This window comes from Dendrobates tinctorius, unplaced genomic scaffold (genome assembly GCF_039654945.1).
Source record: "Dendrobates tinctorius isolate UK_male_01 unplaced genomic scaffold, ASM3965494v1 ptg000044l, whole genome shotgun sequence".
NCBI classification, from domain to species: domain Eukaryota; kingdom Metazoa; phylum Chordata; class Amphibia; order Anura; family Dendrobatidae; genus Dendrobates; species Dendrobates tinctorius.
In genome coordinates, this window is record NW_027361712.1 from 33,180,990 (window position 1) to 33,203,262 (window position 22,273).

The 22,273-nt window shown below is 43.6% G+C and overlaps 1 protein-coding gene across 3 annotated transcripts in view; it reads left to right on the forward strand.

Annotated features, from left to right (window-relative positions):
* Positions 1–3,662, forward strand: part of LOC141089174 (leukotriene B4 receptor 1-like) — a 66,854-nt gene extending 63,192 nt beyond the window's left edge. For all 3 annotated transcript variants that reach the window (XM_073575499.1, XM_073575500.1, XM_073575501.1), the window contains one exon: positions 809–3,662. In XM_073575499.1, coding sequence (XP_073431600.1) covers positions 809–1,831 — 1,023 coding nt within the window. In that variant the 3' untranslated portion in view covers positions 1,832–3,662. The remainder of the gene's footprint in view (positions 1–808) is intronic.
* The last annotated feature ends 18,611 nt before the right edge of the window (positions 3,663–22,273 follow it).

Sequence of the window (22,273 nt, forward strand, 5' to 3'; positions counted from 1 at the left end):
AGACATTTTCTTATGCCATTTAATATTTATTAAGAATGTATTCACCAGTGAAATATTATATAATGGTAATTAATATAGCTATTAATAATAGCAGACAGCATGGTGGCCCAATGGTTTCCACTACAGATTTACAGTCCTGAGTTGAAATCCCACCAAGGACAATATCTGCAAGGAGTTTGTATGTTCTCCCCGTGTTTGTTTGGGTTTTCTTCGCATTCTCCGGTTTCCTCCCACACTCCAAAGACATGATTTTGAGCCCCAATGGTGAGAGTGATAACAATGATTGTAAAGTGCTGTAGAATATATTAGCGCTATATAAGTTAGGCTAGTTTCACACTTGCTTATCTTCCACGCAGTGCTCGGCGCCGCTAAGCCCCGCCCCCTGCCGGCTCCCTGCCCGCCCCATCTGGTCATTGCCGCCTACTATCGCACACGGCTGCATGCGATCTGTGCGCAGACCGTGCGCTAGTAGGATTTTAGCGTGTGCTGCGCACTTTTGAAGGTGCGCCGTTGTGCGCCGAATGCACCATGTTGCATTTTGGCGCGCTCGGCACACCTTCAAAAGTGCGCAGCGCACGCTAAAATCCTACTCGCGTACGGCCAGCGCACAGTCTGCGCACCCTATGCTAAAGATAGGGTGTGCAGATCTCATGCAGCCATGTGCGATAGTAGGCGGCAATGACCAGATGGGGCGGACAGGGAGCCGGCAGGGGGCGGGGCTTAGCGGCGCCGAGCGCTGCGTGGAAAATAAGCTAGTGTGAAACTAGCCTAAGTAAATTAATAACTGACATTTATTTTTTATTAACAGACTGTAAATCTTGGACTGATAGTAACGGGCAATATAACCCCTACAAACTTCACGAAGGAACTCGACGCTGGATCTAGTCTTGGCATTGCTATTCTCTCAATTGCTTTGATTATTGGATTTCCAGGAAATGCCTTTGTCATCTGGACCGTGCTGACTTGTATGAAGAAGAAGACTGTCACGTGCAATCTCATTTTACATTTGGCCATTGCAGACCTCTTTGTCATTCTCACAGCACCAATGTTTATCCATTTATTAGCTACAGGTAGCTGGGTATTTGGGAATATTATCTGTAAGTTGTGCCATTACATCAGCTGCTTGAGTATGTACGCCAGCATCCTCCTCATCACCTCAATGAGTATAGACCGATTTCTTGCTGTCGCAAAACCATTAGCTTCTCTAACCATAAGGATTAGATCAACTCCTAACCATATGATTTTTGCACTCTGGTTGTTAGCATCTCTCTTGGCAATCCCCATACCACTTTACCGGGAGGTAATGCCCTATAAAAATAAGCAGCTGTGTGTAGCCTTTCATAGTTCTTCGGGACATGTGATCTTTCAATATCTTTTTGAGTTTATTACAGGCTTTGCATTTCCATTCTCCATCATAATATCCTGCTATGTCTACATTGGACTAAGGTTACGCACTGCAAAGTTTCAGACCAAACATAGGACAAGCCGTTTGGTCATCATGATCGTAGTAACTTTTGCCCTCTTCTGGCTTCCTTATCAAGTAATGAATTTTATGCAAGTATCAGGGGAATTATTTTCAGCAGAAAAACTTATAAAAGCGGCCAAAGCTGCAAGGCCCACTGCTACAGCTTTTGCATTTTTTAGTAGCAGTGTTAACCCTATTTTATATGTATTTGCTGCTGGCAACTTCGTAAAGACTGCTGGAGCAGAATTTATGGCCAAGCTCTTTGAAGGTATTGGCGCTGATTCCCATACTTTACGCAAAGTCTCCCACATGATTCACCAGAAGAGTCGGAGTGAATCTGTGGAGTTGAACAACTTGAAAAAATAAAGTTTTTATTTTACTTGGAAAAAGCAATAATATTTTCTCACATATATTTGCAGCATACATACAGTGGGTACAGAAAGTATTCAGACCCCTTTAAATTTTTCAATCTTTGTTTCATTGCAGCCATTTGATAAATTCAAAAAAGTTCATTTTTTTCTCATTAATGTACACTCTGCACTCCATCTTGACTGAAAAAAAAAACAGAAATGTAGAATTTTTTGCAAATTTATTAAAAAATAAAAACTGAAATATCACATGGTCATAAGTATTCAGACCCTTTTCTCAGTATTGAGTAGAGGCACCCTTTTGAGCTAGTACAGCCTTGACTCTTCTTGGGAATGATGCAACAAGTTTTTCACCCCTGGATTTGGGGATCCTCTGCCATTTTTCTTTGCAGATCCTCTCCAGTTCCGTCAGGTTGGATGGTGAACATTGGTGGACAGCCATTTTCATGGTGAACGTTCATGTGGACAGACATTTCAGTTATGTTACTAAGTCTAACCGAACAGTCTTTTTGTGAAGTGATGTTGTGCAGTGCAAATATTACAGATAAGCGGATGTTTTGACATTCAGATTCGCCAGTTTTGCAGAATTTTGCCAAATTTGATTTGCGGTGAATCTCAATGCTGCAAAGCCTCTCATTGCACTGAGGTCTCTTAAGGCTGTATTTTGAGCTATTAAAGGCAAATTCAGCCTTATTAATGTACAAGTGACTTCAGCCTATCTGGCGAGGGAAAAATGGACAGTAACTGATAATAACAGCATATTTAACAACACACTACAATATCAGACTTAAGGCATGTACAGTTCTAATATTTACTATTACAACAGCAAAGTGTGCAAAGGCATTATCCTTTTTTCATATTACACATGTTATTTATGAGATAAACAGTTGTGATTAAATTTATGGAATATGGAGAGTTTTCTTTTTTACTTATGACTCACAAGAGAGGAAGCACATTTTCTCTGACACAAGCTTTGATTTCAGAATTTTTCTTCCCCTCTCGTTTGCAGTTTGTGAAAAAGAAAACAAATGCTGTTGTTAAGGTGTCGTTATTTCACTACATCACAGATCAATCAATTCACAGTTACACTGACTATGCAGGTTCAGCACCTCCCCAACAATTCATAGTCACACTGACTATGCAGGTTCAGCAGCTCCCTATCACTTGAATCTATGGATTAATATTCACAGACTGAGATTCCCACTCCATTTTCAATGGGTTTCAGCACTACATGATACACCACTATCATATTTAGGTATTTTTCTATCATTAGGTTAAATGAGCTGCAGGATCTCTGGCGAATACGCTATGATGTGGCTTTGTTTGAATTAAAATGTACAAAACATGCATTGTAAATACATTTTTATAATGGTTCTCCTAGCGTGTTTGATGTGCTTTCTGTTTAAACATTTATTTCATATTGTTATCCCAATAATAATGCATAAATACTACAACATTTTTAGATTTTGCCTTTTACCTCTCTACAGGATATTTACAAAGTATTTCTTAAGAGATTTCACTGCGTGTATTTACTTCTAAATAGCTTTAGTAAAGTACATATATGTATAGTCTGTGTGATGATAAGTGGAGTCTCCATAGTTTTGTATTACATATTGCACTGTTATTCCATTGGCACACCATGTGCTGTTCTATGCTGTGCTGTGTGTTCAGGCAGTTTATTATATGTTAGAAATACAATTATTTTAGTAATCTACAAGATCTTGCTATTCATTTGTTTGCCCATAAAATGTCTTGCTAGAGCTGGGATTGCATAGACAGATTTTTGTTCATAATGAGCATCGATCTACAATAAATCAAGTCGACTGGTACGCGCTTATTGCTCTTTACATGGGTCAATATAAATTGCATGGCGACCAAGCTTTCTTTGGTATGACTGTTAGTCTGATCATTTGATCTTCATATAATTTGCATAATATCGGCAACTTATCCTCTCTTTATATGGGGCGCCATCTTGCCTGCAAAAATGGACAATTATTTTCTGGTTCATTAGTTGATCAATGATATGTCAATGCAGCTAATGATAGTTTTTAGGAATGCTCATTAGCTGTCAGGTTCCCGTAAACTGATAATTGCCCTAATACATGCTGTCCATGTCTCAGACCATGGCTGTATGATTTCATACATATATGTTTAAGTCTGAAATGTTGCGGTGTTTCGGAGAAAAACATAGTTTCATGGCCACCAAGCCGCCGCTCTCCTTGAATGATAGGTCTCTCCCTATAAAGGATTGTAGACCTGTCACTCCTGGGCAGAGAGAGGTTGGCCAGAACCCACCTTTCTAATTAGTCTTCCATGCACCTGTCACCCCTTTTGATCAGTTGTTGTCAGGATCGGCGGCAGGAGGCTGCTAGCCAGAAGTACTCACTCACGGAGCTGATCCGCCTTCTGATAGTGGCCGCCATAGGGTACTATACATCTGCCTCCTATTGATATGAATAAGAGGTGAATGTGCAGTACCCAGCCTTACCCACTACCGGAAAACGGCCAGCTGCATATGTGAGTACTTCTGGCCACTGGCGCCAACACTGATAACAGCTCAATGGCGAGGTGCAGGTGTTGGACCCCAACCGATCTGACATTCATAACCTATCCTTAGGATAGGTCATCAATGCTAAAGTAGTGGACAAAGTCTTTAAACAAATATGGCTGAAATCATAGCGTCAGTGTCTGATACAGTACATGCTGCCTGTGAATAGGGCAGAGTGTATCAGCTAGTAGGTTTCCTTGAAGAATTTATGTGCTATCTGAAATATGATCATATGCATGAAGCTTTACTTGGAAATTTTTATAAAATATAAAATGCTTTGTAGCTTAAAACATATGTACAGATTATATAGATGAGTGCTTTCAATTTAGTCATAAGTTATGGGTAAATGAAGACAAATACAGTAACTCACAAAAAAATCCTCCAAAGATCTCGATCTGGTTTGCCATAGTTAATACAATTCCAGGCTAGAAACATCAGAAAATTGAAAAATAGCAGTTCTACGTAGAGCAATAATGTAATCTTCCCAAGTTAATTTTCCACAATATCTATGGAACTAACAAGACAGAATAAAAGCAGAATTTTTCATGTCATTATACAGCTACAAAGTGATTACAGATTTGAGATTTGTTACCTGTAGTAAGTGGGTATTAACCTTGACAGAACACTAAACTTAGAATTTATGCAGGAAAAGATGACAATAGGAGAAAATATTTGGCAATGTGTTCAACAAATAGTGAAGTAGAATTTACATTTGATCAGTAATCTATAACTGATAAAATTCTTTCTGATAAAATATTGGGCTCTGAAGCTGAAAATTTTTTAGAAAAAGAAATGTTGGGCACCAAAACATATATTTTATTTAACCCCTTTACTCCCAAGGGTGGTTTGCATGTTAATGACCAGGCCAATTTTTACAATTCTGACCACTGTCCCTTTATGAGGCAATAACTCTGGAACGTTTCCGTGTATCCCAGTGATTCTGACACTGTTTTCTCAGGACATATTGTACTTCATGTTAGTGGTAAAATTTCATTCATATAACTTGTGTTTATTTGTGAAAAAAATGGAAATTTGGCAAAAATTTTGAAAATTTTGCAATTTTCCCACTTTTAATTTTTATGCTCTTAAATCACAGAGATATGGCAAACAAAAAAACTTAATAAATAACATTTCCCACATGTTTACTTTGTATCAGCACAATTTGGGAACCAAAATTTTTTTTTGTTAGCAAGTTATAAGGGTTAAAAGTTGACCAGCGATTTCTTATTTTTACAACACCATTTTATTTTTAGGGACCACATCACATTTGAAGTCACTTTGAGAGGTCTATATGATAGAAAATACCGAAAAGTGACACCATTCTAAAAACTGCACCCCTCAAGGTACTCAAAACCAGATTCAAGAAGTTTATTAACCCTTCAGGTGCTTCACAGGAATTTTTGAATGTTTAAAAAAATGAACATTTAACTTTTTTTCACAAAAAAAATTAATTCAGGTTCATTTTTTTTATTTTACCAAGGGTAACAGGAGAAATTAGACTGGAAAAGTTATTGTGCAATTTGTCCTGAGTATGCTGATACCTGATATGTGGGTGGGAACCACTGTTTGGGCGCATGGCAGAGCTCGGAAGGGAAGGAGCGCCGTTTGACTTTTTCACTGCAAAATTGTCTGGAATTCAGATCGGATGCCATGTCACGTTTGGAGAGCTCCTGATGTGCCTAAACAGCGGAAACCCCCCACAAGTGACCCCATTTTGGAAATTAGACCCCCCAAGGAATTTATCTAGATGTGTGGTGAGCATTTTGAACCCCCAAGGGCTTCACAGAAGTTTATAACGTGCAGCCGTACAATTAAAAAATCATATTTTTTCCACAAAAATGATCTTTTCACCCCAATTTTTATTTTCCCATGGGTAACAGGACCCCAAAAGTTATTGTGCAATTTGTCCTGAGTACGCTGATACCCCATAAGTAGGGGTAAACCACAATTTGGGCGCATGGCAGAGCTCGGAAGGGAAGCAGCACCATTAGACTTTTTTGGCTGGAATTGAGATTGGATGCCATGTCGCATTTGGAAAGCCCCTGATGTGCCAAAACAGTGGAATCCCCCCAATTCTAACTCCAACCCTAACCCCAACACACCCCTAACCCTAACCATAGCCCTAGCCCGAACCCTAATGGGAAAATGGAAATAAATAAAAAAAATTTATTTTATTATTTTTCCCTAACTAAGGGAGTGATAAAGGGGGGTTTGATTTACTATTTATGGTGGGGTTTTATGTTTGCCACCTGTTGCACGCTAAAAGACACTTTTTATTGTAAAAATAGTTTTTGCATCATCACATTTTGAGAGCTATAATTTCATGAATTTCTTTTGGGGGGTGCGTTTACACCATTCTGCATGCAGTAAAATTGATAGGGCAGTTTTATTCTTCGGGTCAGTACGGTTACAGCGATACCTCATTTATATATTTTTTTATGTTTTGGCACTTTTATGCAATGAAAACAATTTTATATAAAAAATAATTATTTTTGCATCGCTTTATTTTGCGAGCTATAACTTTTTTATTTTTTCCCTGATGACGCTGTATGGGAGCTCGTTTTTTGCGGGACAAGATGATGTTTTCAGTGGTACCATGGTTATTTATATCTGTCTTTTTGATCGGCGGTATGATGATAAAGCATTATTTTTTGCTTCGTTTTTTATTTTTATTTTTAAGGGGTTCGCTAAAGGGGTTAACTAATGGGACAGTTTTATAGGGCAGGTCATTACGGATGCTGCAATACCAAATATGTGTACTTTTATTGTTTTTTTTTATTTTCAAAAAATGAATTTATTAGGGAATATTTACTTTTTTTATTTATTTAGTAATTTTTTATAAATTATTTTTACACTTTTTTTTTCTTTTTTTAACTTTATTACACTGTCCCAGGGGGCCATCACTCTCATGTGACAGATCATTGATCTGACACATCACAGATCGCTGTGACAGATCAGCGATCTGACACAGGCGCTGCACAGGCTTCCTCATGCTTGCGCTCTGCAGGCATGAGGAAGCCGCCTCCCTGCAGGCCCCCGAAGGTCCCTGTCACCATATTGGATCTGGGAACCTGCAGGGAAGGAGGTCCCCAGAGTAGCGCAGCACATCGCGCTGCTCCGGGGGTCTCAGGGAAGCACGGAGAGAGCCCCCTCCCTGCCAATGCTTCCCTAAACCCCCGGTACACTGCGATCATCTTTGATCGCAGTGTAATGGGGGTTAATGTGTCGGGGGTGGTCCGTGACCGCCCCTGACACATAGTACCAGGTGTCAGCTGTGATAATCAGTCGACACCCGGCCGTGATCAGCGGCGCTCCCCTGATCGTTATGACGTACTATTCCGTCCTTGGAACTTAGGTCCCAGGTCACATGGACGGAATAGTACGTCTAATGTAGGAAAGGGATTAATGGTGGTGCCACCTACTCATCTATGGTCAAAGGGGGCTAGAAAAAAAAATTTATATTTACCTTCTGGACCTTTTCTTCTTTTAGCCCTGTGTGTCATGACAAAGACAATGTCACAACACCACCAGTCAATGTAATTTAAGTTAAAAATGCCATGTGTCCAGAGGGGTTTCTGGGGGGGGCAGCCGGGGCATGTGCCTCGGGCGCAGCTGGCAGGGGGCGCAGTCAGGTCGCCTAATGCAACGGTCCGAAGTGTTTCCACCGGCGGCGGCATTCTGCCGCCCCACGGACTGGGAGTTGTCTGTTCTCTGTGTTGGCTGTCAAGCTGTCAGCCGGCACAGAGAAGCTACAGCACGCCGGCTCCCAGGGATTAATTGTACTCGCATCTTTACAGACGCAAGTACAATTGAAGCTCTAAGTGACCACCGGGTCAAAGCGATGCCAGCAGCGTGATCAGATCATGTGATCACACTGCTGATGTCACTCGCCGGTGCCCAGAAACTCGAAAGGTATCAGTAGTAAGTGCTCCACTCTGGAACTAAAGAAACCACTGAAGATTAACGGGGGATACATAATGTGTGGCGGGATTTGGAGTGAGGGTGGGGGGTTATTTAATGTGTGGGGAGATTTGGAGTAGGGATGGGGGGATTTAATATGTGTGGAGGAATTTGGAGTAGGGATGGGGGGATTTAATTTGTGTGGGGAGATTTGGAGTGGGGATGAGGGGATTTAATGTGTGTGAGGAGATTTGGAGTAGGGATGGGGGATTTAATGTGTGGGGGATTTGGAGTGAGGATGGGGGTTATTTAATGTGTGGGCAGATTTGGAGTGGGGATGAGGGAGTTAATGTGTGTGGGGAGATTTGGAGTAGGGATGGGGGATTTAATGTGTGTGGGGAATTGGAGTGGGGATGGGGGGATTTAACGGAGTGTGGGGGGGATTTAATGTGTGTGGGGAGATTTGGAGTGGGGGTGGGGGGAATTTAATGTGTGGGGAGATTTGGAGTGGGGATGGGGGATTTAATGCGTGTGGGGAGATATGGAGTAGGGATGGGGGATTTAATGTTTGTGGGGAGATTTGGAGTGGGGATGGGGTATTTAATGAGTGTGGGGAGATTTGGAGTGGGGATGAGGTGATTTAATGTGTGTGGGGAGATTTGCAGTGGTGATGGGGGATTTAATGTGTGTGGGGACATTTGAGGACACAAAATGAGGAGCATGTATGTATGATGGCATGTATGAGGAAACAGTATGGGGGATGGGTGCAGACACAGTATGGTGAGTGGGGGATGGGTGTAGATAGTATAGGGAGCGAACGGGTGAAAGTATGTGGACACAGTATAGGGCACTTTACACATAGCGATATCGCTAAAGCATCACCGATTTTGTGACGCAGCAGCGATATCACTAGCGATATCACTACATGTGACACTCCTCGGACCCTGCTCCCTGCTGGTTATCGCTGATCGTGCGAGATCGGCCTGCTCCATTTCTCATCGTCGGCTTCCTGCTGGCGCTGATGAGCGAGCCATGGACGCAGGCGGAAGACGGTCACACTCGCCGCGTCTGACAGGTGAGTACGACCGCCGACCGCTGCTGCATCGCTAGTGACATCTGCCTGTTTGGCAGCTCACTAGCGACCATTTAGCGATGCACCAACGATCCTGACTGGTTCATATCGTGGTCGGGATTGCTGGTGCATCGCTAAATGTAACGGGGCCTTATGAGTAGTGATGGCAAAAAAGTTTGTGGACACAGTATGGGGAGTGAGGGTGATGGGATGTGTGCAGATACAGTATGGGGAGTCAGGGGTATGTGTGAGCAGACACAATAGAGAGTGAGGGGGTTAGTATATGGAGAGACAGTATGGTGAACAAGGGGGATGTGAGAGGAGACAGTATGAGGAGGGAGGGGAATAGTGTGAGGAGACAGTATGGGGGGAGAAAAGTGAGTGGGTACAGAATAGAGACTGAGTAGTGGGGGTGCAGCATGGGGGGACAGTGTAAAGGTACAGCCAGGAGGGGACAGTATGCCAAGGAGGGGGAGTGTGATGAGAGGGTACAGTATAGAGACTGAGCCCTATAGGGAGGACACAGTGTCAGAGGACAGTGTGAAAATGTATCCCAGTCCGGAAAGGAGAGGTCAGTGTGAAGAGCATGTACCATAAGAGGGACAGTGTGGGGTCATATTTTGTGCAGACAATATAGTGAGGGGCAATTATTTATTCTGGCGCTCAGCGTACTTCTGATATTTTTATTCAGGAGCATTATGACACTTCCATCTTAAAAGGCATCATGTGGAGATTTGCTGCGGAAGACCGGAGAAGATGGAAGTCTGCAGAGATGGCTGTGGATGAGAAAAATCATCATGGGGTCTGGACAAGATAAAGAAAAGGAAAACGACTCCAGAGACGATGTCATCTATAAGGTATCTGGATGTAAATATAATTTGTGATACTGACTTATTCTCATATTTTTATTTATGTTAGGAGCATTAAAGGGCTTGTTCAGGTTTGTGATGAGTCTGCAATCATTCCTTGTGACTGCAGACTTTCGAATTCTCACAGTGCTCACTGCAAGCTGTTAGGATTCTCTCATGCCGGTGATTTACATACATGTGGTCACACGCTGACTAGACATGTGTGGCCTCAATGAAAATGAACAGAGCAAGGCCGAGCACGTCTAGTTGGAATTTGGCCAGAAGTACTGTATATAAATCACATACTTGTGCTGACATGACCATGTACTCTTGCCATCGGTAAGGGAGAATCCTAAAAGTGTGCAATGCATTTGTTGTGAGAAATCAGAAGCCTGCATTGTCAGGATTCAGCTCTGCAGGTTCCAGGAGTCTTCACATGGACACTTCAATCATATGCGATTTTCATACTTGTGGTCCTGTGACAACGAGCTTCTCTTCCTGCTTCTCTCAGTTTTTCACTGAACATTGAGAGCATTAGGGAGAGCAGCTCGCCGGTACATGACTAAGTGTGCAAATCGCATGTGTGCTTGGGGAAGGAGGGGTCGCCGAACCGAATTCTTGCTCCGGGTGCCAGAAAGCCTTGATACACCTCTGTATGTGACTACTGCACGGTTATTTTGCTCAGACAAAACTGTGAAGGCTGCAGTCAGTCATCTGCAATGGTCATGTTATTGGTTATTAGAGTTGAGCGACTTTGGTCGGATTGGGTTTCATGAAACAAAATTTGTTTCAGATGAAACTGGTCCGACTAGGGCAAAAAAGTCCGAGTTTCGTCCGAAACCCGACCCCAATGCAAGTCAATGGGGAAAAAAAGTCGGCATTGAGTGGATGAATGTCATCTGCTCAATGCTGACTTTTATTTCCCATTGACTTGCATTGGGGTCAGGTTTCGGACGAAACTCCGACTTTTTTTTGCCCTAGTTGGACCAGTTTCATCTGAAACAAATTTTGTTACATGAAACCCGATCCGACCAAAGTCGCTCAACTCTACTGGTTATGTCACAAAATCAACTTGAAAAAAAAAAAAACTTAAAAAAAAGGATTGGTAATAAAATAAAATAACCACTAGAAAGTATAACCCATAAAAATATTTTATTGTAATTAATAAATATTAAAAACTTTTTTTACAGTGCATAAATACTACTGGACATTATACAAAGTGAGGGGACACCCATAATTGATGGTATGGTGTGGTATATGGGGTACAAAAATAGTGGGGCCATTCTTCACCGGAAACCTCAATGCCACTGCATTTCTTCTGCGATGTTGCTATTAGTGTGTCAAGAGTGGGAGAAGAGGGTTGCATTGACAATCCAACACAATGGGCAGTACTTTGAACACATTTTATAAGTGGTCATAAACTTGTAAATAACTCATGAAAGAATAAAATTACGTTAAAACCAAGCACGCCATTGTTTTTCTTGTGAAATTCTCAATAAGTTTGATGTGTCACATGACCCTCTTCCCATTGGAAAAAATAATGTTGGATCCAAAATGGCTGACTTCTAAGTGGCCGCTATGGTCACCACCCGTCTTTGAAAGTTTCCCCACTCCCAAATACTAAGGTGCCACAAAGAAGAAGTTCATATCACCAACCAGTCCCATTTTATTTAGGTGTATCCATATAAATGGCCTACCCTGTATATTGATCACAAGTACGAAGACACAATATATTGAGAAAACTGAGAATGTGACTGGTAAAACACATGGTTCATAGCCCCTCCACTGAATGCATTGGCTACTATTCTTGTGGTCAGAGTGGAACTAGTGAGGGGACCTACATTAATACCAGCACATTAACCAGCAGCCATTTTTAGACCAGAACCCCATTCAGATACCAGGGTCTTCATACTAAGACTTGTTTTATGCCAATGGGTCGCCCTCCCAGGGCTGTGGGGTACTCGGTACCGGGCCGGTGTCGGCGGGATGTGTCACAGCAGCGGTGACCCGGTCAGTGGCCCTGGGCGCCCAATTAATAGGGGAAGTTTGAATTGAGGAATGTATTAAATGAATAGTTTGTGACGCCACCTGTGGTGTTTGGCAAGTGAGATGTTAAGCCGACGCTGCATGCAGATCCTCTGGGACTGATGGTATGGTGCAGCAAAGATGTAAAAGCTCCCCACAGGTGAAGCTGTAGTTCCAGGACAGTGTAGATGTGGTTGGCACGGGGATGTAGCAGTGCCGGAAGGGTAGGAAGCAGACAAAGACACAGCAGGGTGCAATTTCTGTACCTTTACTTGATAAATGCAGTCCAGGGTCCTGATTACATATGGTACCGGAGCAGGCTAGCCTGGAAGCAGCTCAGGATTCTCTCTCAGCAGATGGGCTGTGCAGTCTCCTTCCCTAGTGCTTATTTGAGTGAAGTACTCCTAGTACTGAGTTACACTGAAGTTCCTCCTAATTCTCTTCTACTAGCACTCCTCGTATGGCAGACAGCTGTAGCCGCTATTCCTCTCTTGGCTCACTCCGTGTTGTTGTGCCTCCGAGTCTTAGATGGGGTAGGGCATTTACAACCTCCTACTCCTCTGGTGTCTGTTGCAGGACCATTAGTATCCGTACAACCATGGAGACCAGGTTCCAGTTCATGCACTCTCACTGTGAGGGAGCTCTCTTTCCTCAGCTCAACCTCCAGATTCTCTCCACACATCTACACACGTGGCCCTCCTCACACTAACTGACCACTCCTTCCTTTTGGCCCTCAGAGAGCACTCCTCCCTTCAATTCCGGTTCAGAGTCCCCCCTGCTGGCCTGGAGTGGAACTGTGCTGCATGTATAGGTTAACTGCGAGAGAGACCCTTCACTGCTTCCAAGCCTGGCATTACCCTCCCTGGAGGAAGGCAAAGCCACTGTGGCGGCCATACTCCTGAGGGCGCCACATTCCCTCCTAGTGCAAGTCAGCACTCCTGGGCTGATGAAAAAAAACATAAAAACATATAACAAATGACAAATAAACAATAATTGAGGTTACAAGATTTGAAAAAGGGAAAAATTTACAAAAAACACAAGCTCCAAAAATAGTCCTATGATGACAAGTCCAAGCATCAATGTCCATGGCCATTCCTGGGCAAATGGTGAACTAATTACAAAGAAAGTTTTTGACCACACACAGTCCTGTGGTTCAGTGTCCATAAAACAAGGTAAAAACTGGAAAATTCAAAGGAAACTCTTACAGATTACCTGTAGGCACAAAACTTGAAAACAGTTACATATATATATACAATTTCAACATTCACATAAACTTAGCTATATACGATATCTGATGGGTGGTAAACCTTGTGTAGTACGGGTATACCTGTGTAATACTGGTGTAGTGTGAAATGTACTGGATACACTACTGGTGGTTCTGCATGGCACAGGGATACTAGATTGTCTGCTAACTCTTAGACTCACCAGGGGCATAACAGGTTCACCACTGGCAGGGCGAGGGTTCTCTGGCTCCACTGCTGGTGTGGCATCTGCTGCCTGATTTTCCTGATCTTCAGGATTTTCTTGAGTCACTTCTTCCTGTGCTACCAGTTGGGGAAATGTCAACACTGGCACCACTATAGCATCATTTACTTTAGTCCAATTTGCAGGGAATTCTCCAAGTATGGTGCTGACCTTTTCTTCTTCTATGGGTTGGATGTTATCTTGTTCTTCCATTCTTTCTCTTAACTGGTCAGGGCATAATTTCAAATGATCTCTTGATATTGCTGTTGAGGTTTCTCCTCCATCTTTACTAATAAGGCACATCTTGGTATTGTCAAAATTTGAGGGTAGAATGGTATAGGGTTCAGCTTCCCATTGATCATCCAGCTTATGCAGTCTTCTTTTCCTCTTGAGGACTTGTTCTCCTGGTGACAAGGGAACTGCAGGTGCATGCTGATTGTAGTTCCTCTCCTGCTTTTGTCTTGCGTGAGCTAGACTCTTTTCCACACATTCTTGTACTCTTCTGTACTGTTGCTGCCTCTCTGTGTCCCAGTCAGCATCTGGTGACGTCACTTCAGGTGTAAGGACTCCCATGTCCAAATCAATAGGCAGCTTACCAGGCCTTGCTTTCATTAGGTAGGCTGGAGTGCAGCTGGTGGAATTCACAGGGATGTGGTTGTAGAGGTCTACCAGATCTGGCAACTTTTCTGGCCACAGACTCCTCTCCTCCAAAGGCAAGGTCTTCAGCAGGTCGATCACCACCTGGTTCATCTTCTCACACATGCTATTGGTCTGTGGGTGGTATGGTGTTGTCCTGATCTTCTTACAACCATACAAGTTACAGAATTCCTGGAACACTTCTGCCTCAAAAGCGGGACCTTGATCTGTAAGCACTCGCTCAGGATATCCATGTGGTCTACAGAAGTGCTGTTGGTTTGATCTTTGACAGGCACAACTACCAGGAATCTTGAGTAGTGGTCCATGATGGTAAGAGCATAGATGTAGCCCGACCGGCTTGGGATCAACTTCACATGGTCCAGGGCAACCAACTCGAGTGGCTGCTTGGTCACTATTGGCTGCAGAGGAGCTCTCTGGCTGTTTCAATCCTTTCTGCGCAGGTTACATTGTACACACTCCCAGCACCACCTTTCAATGGCTTTTCTCATACCTGCCCAGTAGAATCTCTCCCGGATCAATGCTTCCAACTTCTTCCATCCAAAGTGTCCAGCTCCATTGTGGTATGCTTCCAAGACCATTGATGCCTCTCTCTTTGGGACCACCACCTGCCAGACCCGCTCATGAGTGCGGGCATTGATACTCCTCCAACACAGCTTACCTTCATAAATGAACAGCCGACCTCTTTCCTTCCACAACTGCAGGGTTTCTTCAGGAGCATTCGACTCTGGGAGTGAGTCAGCTTGTGACAGTAGTTCCTTCACCAGGCGGACTGCGGAGTCATTATCCTGAGTTTCTGCCCAGTCATTATGGGGCAATGGATTTAGGGTGACCTCTTTTAAGCCAGACCATCTGTTTCTCACTCCTTGAGCACGCTGGGCCGCAAGTGGCCAGTGAAAGGGAGGTAACTCTATTTCTTCAAGAGCCTCAGGGTCTTCTCCTGTATCTGGCAGATTAGGCCTTCTGGACAGCGCATCAGCATTGGCATTCTTGTGCCCTGCCCTGTACTTGATGGTAAACTCATAGTTAGACAGCCGAGCCATCCATCGCTGTTCCAGTGCACCTAGTTTTGTGAGTCAACGGGTTGTTGTCCGTGAAGATGGTAAACTTGGCTGAAGCTAGGTAATGCTTGAATCTTTCAGTCACAGCCCAGACTGTTGTGAGTTCATTCTCTGGTTCACCAGTTGTGAGTTCCCCTTCCAGACTCCCTCTGGTGGTAACAGGAGGTAGTGAGGCTGATTTGATCGGTGGAGATCTGCCACCTGAGAATGAGGATGACGATTGGACTTCAGGATTCTCAGATTGGATTTAAGACAGCCAACGCCCTATTCAGTTGCTGGTGATTCCTTCTGGCTTGTCAGCTCTTGGTTTTCAGCTCTGTTCCAGTCATCTAAAGCTAAGTTTTTCTGCTAATGTTCACACTTGATTTTGTTGGTCTATTCAGTTTTTTGTGTGGTCAGCCAGCCCCGGCTGGGGGCTGTGCTGAATTTCCACTCTTATTTATCAGTATTTTGCCAATTGGCTTTTTGTCCCTTACTAGTTTGGTCTCTTTTTGCTCTGTCTCAGAATATTTCAGAGTGCTGTTATAGTGGGAGAAGTCTAATGACTTCAGGGTTAATTTTGCTATGATTTTTGCAGGGTTTTTTGCAGGTTGCAGACAGTGTCTTTCCTTTCCTGTCTAGTTAGTTTGGGCCCCATCATTTGCTCAGCCTATTTTCCTGCCTGTGTTTGTGCCTTGATCTTGTTTCACCGTCAATACATGTGTGGGGGCTATCTATTCCTTTGGAGTCTGCTCTGGGGCAGTTAGTTTTCCCTTTTCTTGCTTTAGGCTTATTTAGTCCTCTGACCGTGACGAGGCATCTAGGAACATCGTAGGCACGCTCCACGGATACTGCTGGTTGTGTGGTAAGATCAGGGATCTGCATTCTGCATAGTTACCAACCTCTCTGGCTTTCTGTGACTTAACTTGTTTTGTTTTTTTCTCCTCGGTGACCCATTCATAACAGAGTCACCAGCCATACCGCAGATTCTAGGGTACTCAAAAGCAGGAAAAAGTTGTTTAAAAAAAAAGCATCAGAATTTTTTTTTATATATATATATACTTTCCTTTTTTTTCTCTGGGGGCCGTAGGAGGATTTTTTTTTTCTTTTTCCTAATGAAGATTAAGCAATTGTCTGATCGTGTGGAGCAGCTGGCTGCTGAAGTGCAGGGAATTTCTACCTACCTCATTGAGTCACATGCTGCTGAACCTAAGATACCTACTCCTGATTTGTTTTTTGGGGATCGGTCTAAATTTCTGAATTTTAAGAATAATTGTAAATCATTTCTCGCCTTGAAGTCTAGTTCATCGTGGAGCTCTGTGCAGCAGGTTAAAATTGTCATCTCCTTGCTGTGCGGCGATCCCCAGGATTGGGCTTTTTCTCTGACACCTGAAGATCCTATTCTGACTAATGTGGATGCATTTTTTCAAGCCTTGGGGTTGTTATATGATGAACCTAATGCTGTTGATCAAGCTGAGAAAACCTTATTGGCATTGAACCAGGGTCAGGATTCTACAGAGTTATATTGTCAAAAATTCCAAAAGTGGTCCTTACTACATGGAATGATAGTGCATTGGCAGTTCTCTTTTGGAAGGGTTTATCAGAGACCATAAAAGATGTTATGGTGGGATTTCCTGTTCCTTCTGGTCAGGATGATTCTATGTCATAAGCCATTCAAGTTGATCGGCGTTTACGTGAACATAAAACTACACGGGAGGCGCTGCCACCTTTTGAACAAACGTCTGAACCTATGCAATGTGATGGGGTTTTGTCTAGGGCGCAACATCAGGAGTTTAGAAGGCGTAATAAGCTGTGTTTTTTCTGTGGAGACGTCTCTCATACTATTTCTGTCTGCCCAAAAGGAGAGAAACATTTTGCACACACATTTGCTGTGGGCAGTATACAACGTAAGTTTCTTTTGGCAATTACTCTGATCTGCTCCTTATCCACATTTTCCTCTAAGGCTTTTGTGGATTCAGAAGCAGCGTTGAATCTGATGGATTTGGACTTTGCTAAACGTTGAGGTTTTCCATGACGCCTCTGCAGACGCCTATTCCTTTGAGGGGTATTGATGCTACTCCTTTGGCGGAGAATAAACCTGTTTTGGACCCAGGTGACAATGCGAGTTGCCCCAGACCACCAAGAAAATTGAAAATTTTTGGTGCTGCATAATTTGCGTGATACTATTGTTCTGGGTTTTCCTTGGTTGCAAACTCACAATCCAGTTTTGGATTGGAAATCTGTGTCTGTGGTGAGTTGGGGTTGTCAGTGTGTTCTTAGGGACGCTCCTGTTTTCTCCACCTCTCCTCAGTCTCATGATATTCCTGATTATCTAGCCGATTTTTCTGATGGATTTAGTGAGAGCAAGTCTGCGTCTTTGCCTCCTCATAGGAGTTATGACTCTGCAATTGAGTTGATGCCTGGGTGTAAATTTCCCAAGGGTCGGCTTTTCAACTTATCAGTACCCGAACATGATGCTATGCGATCCTATATTAAGGAGTCATTGGAGAAGGGTCATATTAGACCATCCTCGTCACCTTTAGGTGCTGTTTTTTTGTGGCCAAGAAAGATGGTTCATTAAGAAGGTGCATTGATTATCGTTCCCTTAACAAGATGACGGTTAAATATCAGTACCCGTTACCTCTGATGTCTGATTTATTCTCCAGAGTTAAGAGTGCCTGCTGGTTTACTAAGCTTGACCTCAGGGGGGCGTATAATCTTATTCGCATCAAGCACGGGGATGAATGGAAGATGGTGTTTAATACTCCGGAGGGACATTTTGAGTACCTGGTGATGCCTTTTGGGCTCACTAATGCCCCTTCTGTTTTCCAGTCCTTTATGAATGATATTTTCCGTGACTTTGTGGATAAGTTTTTGATCATCTATCTGGATGATATTTTGATCTTTTCTAGTGAGTGGGATTCTCATGTGGAACATGTCCGGACTGTGTTCCGGATTTTGAGGGAGAATTCCCTGTTTGTTAAGGGATCGAAATGCCTCTTTGGTGTACAGAGGATTTCATTTTTGGGATTTATCTTATCTCCTTCGACTATTGAAATGGACCTGGCCAAGGTACAGACTATTTATGATTGGGTTCAGCCTACTTCTTTGAAGGCACTCCAGAAGTTTTTGGGTTTTGCTAATTTCTATCGTAAATTTATAGGTAATTTTTCTGGTATTGTCAAGCCACTGACTGATCTGACCAAGAAGGGCGCTGATGTGATGAATTGGTCTCTTGAGGCTATCTCAGCATTTCAGGAGCTTAAGCAGAGATTTACTTCAGCTCCAGTTTTACGGCAACCTGATATCTCACTTCCATTTCAGGTGGAGGTAGATGCTTCTGAGATTTGTGCAGGAGCTGTTTTGTCCCAAAAAGACCCTGTGACTTCTAAGATGAATCCCTGTGCCTTCTTTTCTCGAAAGTTCTCCCCATTTGAACGCAACTATGATGTGGGGAATCGGGAATTGTTGGCCATGAAGTGGGCATTTGAGGAGTGGAAACATTGGTTGGAGGGAGCTAGACATTAAGTTGTGGTCCTCACCGATCACAAGAATTTGATTTATCTGCAGTCGGCCAAACGCTTGAATCCTAGACAGGCTAGATGGGCCTTGTTTTTCACTCATTTTAATTTTGTGGTCTCTTTTCTTCCGGTCACTAAGAATGTTAAGGCAGACGCCCTTTCAAGGATCTCTTTGCCGATTCTCTTAGTGTGACCTGAGCCTACTACCATCCTAGGTGAGGGGGTAGTTCTGCCATTTCGCACGATTTGAGACGCGCCCTGGAGGAATTTCAGGAGGATAAACGTGAGCATTGCCCTATAGGAAAATTGTATGTACCTGACCAGTGGAGAAAGAGAGTGATGTCTGAAATTAATTGCTCCGCATTGGCTGGTCATCCAGGTATTTTTGGTACCAGAGATTTGGTGAGTCGGTCCTTTTGGTGGCCTGCCTTATCTCGTGACGTCAGGAATTTTGTACAGTCCTGTGGGACTTGTTCTCGGTCTAAACCCTGTTCTCATTCTGGAGGGTTGCTGATGCCCCTGCCGGTGCCCAAGAGGCCATGGACCCATATCTCAATGGATTTTATTTCTGATCTTCCTGTCTCTCAGAGAATGACTGTTATCTGGGTGATTTGTGATAGATTTTTGAAGACGGTCCATCTTGTACCACTCCCAAAGTTGCCATCTTCCGCTGAGTTGGTGCCCTTGCTTTTACAACAGGTGGTTCAGTTACATGGGATTCCTGAGAACATTGTGTCCAATAGAGGAGTCCAGTTTGTTTCCAGATTCTGGAAAGCCTTTTGTTCCAATCTGGGAATTCAGTTATCCTTCTCCTCCGCGTTTAATCCCCAGACCAATGGACAGACTGAGAGAACAAACCCGACCTTGGAGTCTTATAGGAGATGTTTTATATCTGCTGATCAGGATGATTGGGTCTCATTTTTGCCCTTGGCTGAATTCGCACTGAACAATAGAGCTAGTTCTGCCACTTTGATGTCACCCTTTTTCTGTAATTTTGGGTTTCATCCTCGATTCTCTTCAGGGCAAGTGGAATCTTCGTGGGCAGGTGTGGACAATGTGGTTAAGAGAATGCAGCAGATATGGGACCAAGTGGTGGATAAGTTGTCACTCTCTCAGGAAAAGGCCCAGCGATTTTCCAACTGGCATAGGACCATTGGTCCCCGGTTTAAAGTGGGTGATATGGTTTGGTTGTCGTCTAAGAATATTCCTATGAAGGTTGCATCTCCTACAGGCTGCCACGAGAAGTGGTGAGTTCTCCTTCAATGGAAGTCTTCAAACAGAGGCTGGACAGACATCTGACTGGGATGATTTAGCGAATCCTGCTTTGAGCAGGGGGTTGGACCAGATGGCCCAGGAGGTCCCTTCCAACTCTACGATTCTATGATTCTATGATTCTATGATTTAAGTCAAGATTTATTGGTCCTTATAAGATTTTGGAAATTCTTAATCCTGTTTTGTTTCGATTGGCTCTTCCAGTTACGTTCAAGATTCATAATGTATTTCACAAATCTCTGTTGAAGAGGTTTGTTGAGCCAGTGGTTCCTATGGCAGCACCTCCTGACCCTGTGTTGGTCGAAGGCAATGTGGAATATGAGGTAGAGAAAATATTGGATTCTCGTTTGGTTAGATGGAGACTCCAGTATTTGGTCAAATGGAAGGGTTATGGTCAGGAGGATAATTCTTGGGTCTTTGCCTCCAATATTCATGCCAATAGATGGGCCCGGTGAAAAGCACGAACCAATCCTGATTGACCTGGTGGTGTGGATGAGGGTTCGGTGACCCCTCCTCAAGGGGGGGTACTGTTGTGAGTTCATTCTCTGGTTCACCAGTTGTGAGTTCCCCTTCCAGACTCCCTCTGGTGGTAACAGGAGGTAGTGAGGCTGATTTGATCGGTGGAGATCTGCCACCTGAGAATGAGGATGACGATTGGACCTCAGGATTCTCAGATTGGATTTAAGACAGCCAACGCCCTATTCAGTTGCTGGTGATTCCTTCTGGCTTGTCAGCTCTTGGTTTTCAGCTCTGTTCCAGTCATCTAAAGCTAAGTTTTTCTGCTAATGTTCACACTTGATTTTGCTGGTCTATTCGGCTTTTTGTGTGGTCAGCCAGCCCCGGCTGGGGGCTGTGCTGAATTTCCACTCTTATTTATCATTATTTTGCCAATTGGCTATTAGTCCCTTACTAGTTGGGTCTCTTTTTGCTCTGTCTCAGAATATTTCAGAGCGCTGATATAGTGGGAGAAGTCTAGTGACTTCAGGGTTAATTTTGCTATCAGAAGTGTTGGACATGATTTTTGTAGTTTTTATTGCAGGTTGCAGACAGTGTCTTTCCTTTCCTGTCTAGTTAGTTTGGGCCCCATCATTTGCTCAGCCTATTTTCCTGCCTGTGTTTGTGCCTTCATCTTGTTTCACCGTCAATACATGTGTGGTGGCTATCTATTCCTTTGGGGTCTGCTCTGGGGCAGTTAGTTTTCCCTTTTCTTGCTTTAGGCTTATTTAGTCCTCCGGCCATGACGAGGCGTCTGGGATCATCGTTGGCACGCTCCACGGCTACTGCTAGTTGTGTGGTAAGATCAGGGATATACAATCTGCATAGTTACCAACCTCTCTGGTTTTCTGTGACTTAGCTTGTTTTGCTTTTTTCTCCTCGGTGACCCATTCATAACACCAGACTATGGCGAGGAACTCCAGCTAGAAGGAACTGTAGTTGTCAGGGTTCCTTTCAGTGGGACGAAGCTTCCTGCTGGCGTAGGAGATCACTCTTTCTTTACAATTTTGTACCTGCAACAGTACTGCTACCAGTCCCACGTTGCTGGCATCCGTATACAACACAAATGGTTTGTCATAATATGGGTAGGCCAGAACTTCATCTCCTGTGAGAGCCATCTTCAGCCGGGTGAAGGACCTCTACAGCTCCTCAGTCCATTCAAATGTGGAACTTTTCTGTTTGGCTTTCTTGGACTGTCCGACCAGGAGATTTTGCATAGGAGTGGCTATTTTAGTGAAGCCTTTGATGAACCTTCGGTAGTAGCCTACCAACCCGAGAAATTGGCGTACTTCAAGGAGGTTGCTGGGCTTCGGCAAATCCTGGATGACTGTGACTTTGTCAGGATCTGGTGCCACACCTTCTGCACTAACTACATGACCGAGGTACTGTACCTTAGACTTCAGGAGGTGGCATTTGGAAGGCTTCACCTTCAGGCCAAAGTTGGACAAGGCTTCAAACACCTCAGCCAGGTGCTCCAGATGGTCTTCATAAGTCTTGGAGAAAACAGTGACATCATCAAGGTACAACAGGACTGTCTCAAAGTTCATGTGTCTCAGGCAGCACTCCATCAGCCATTGAAATGTTCCTGGGGCAGTGCAGAG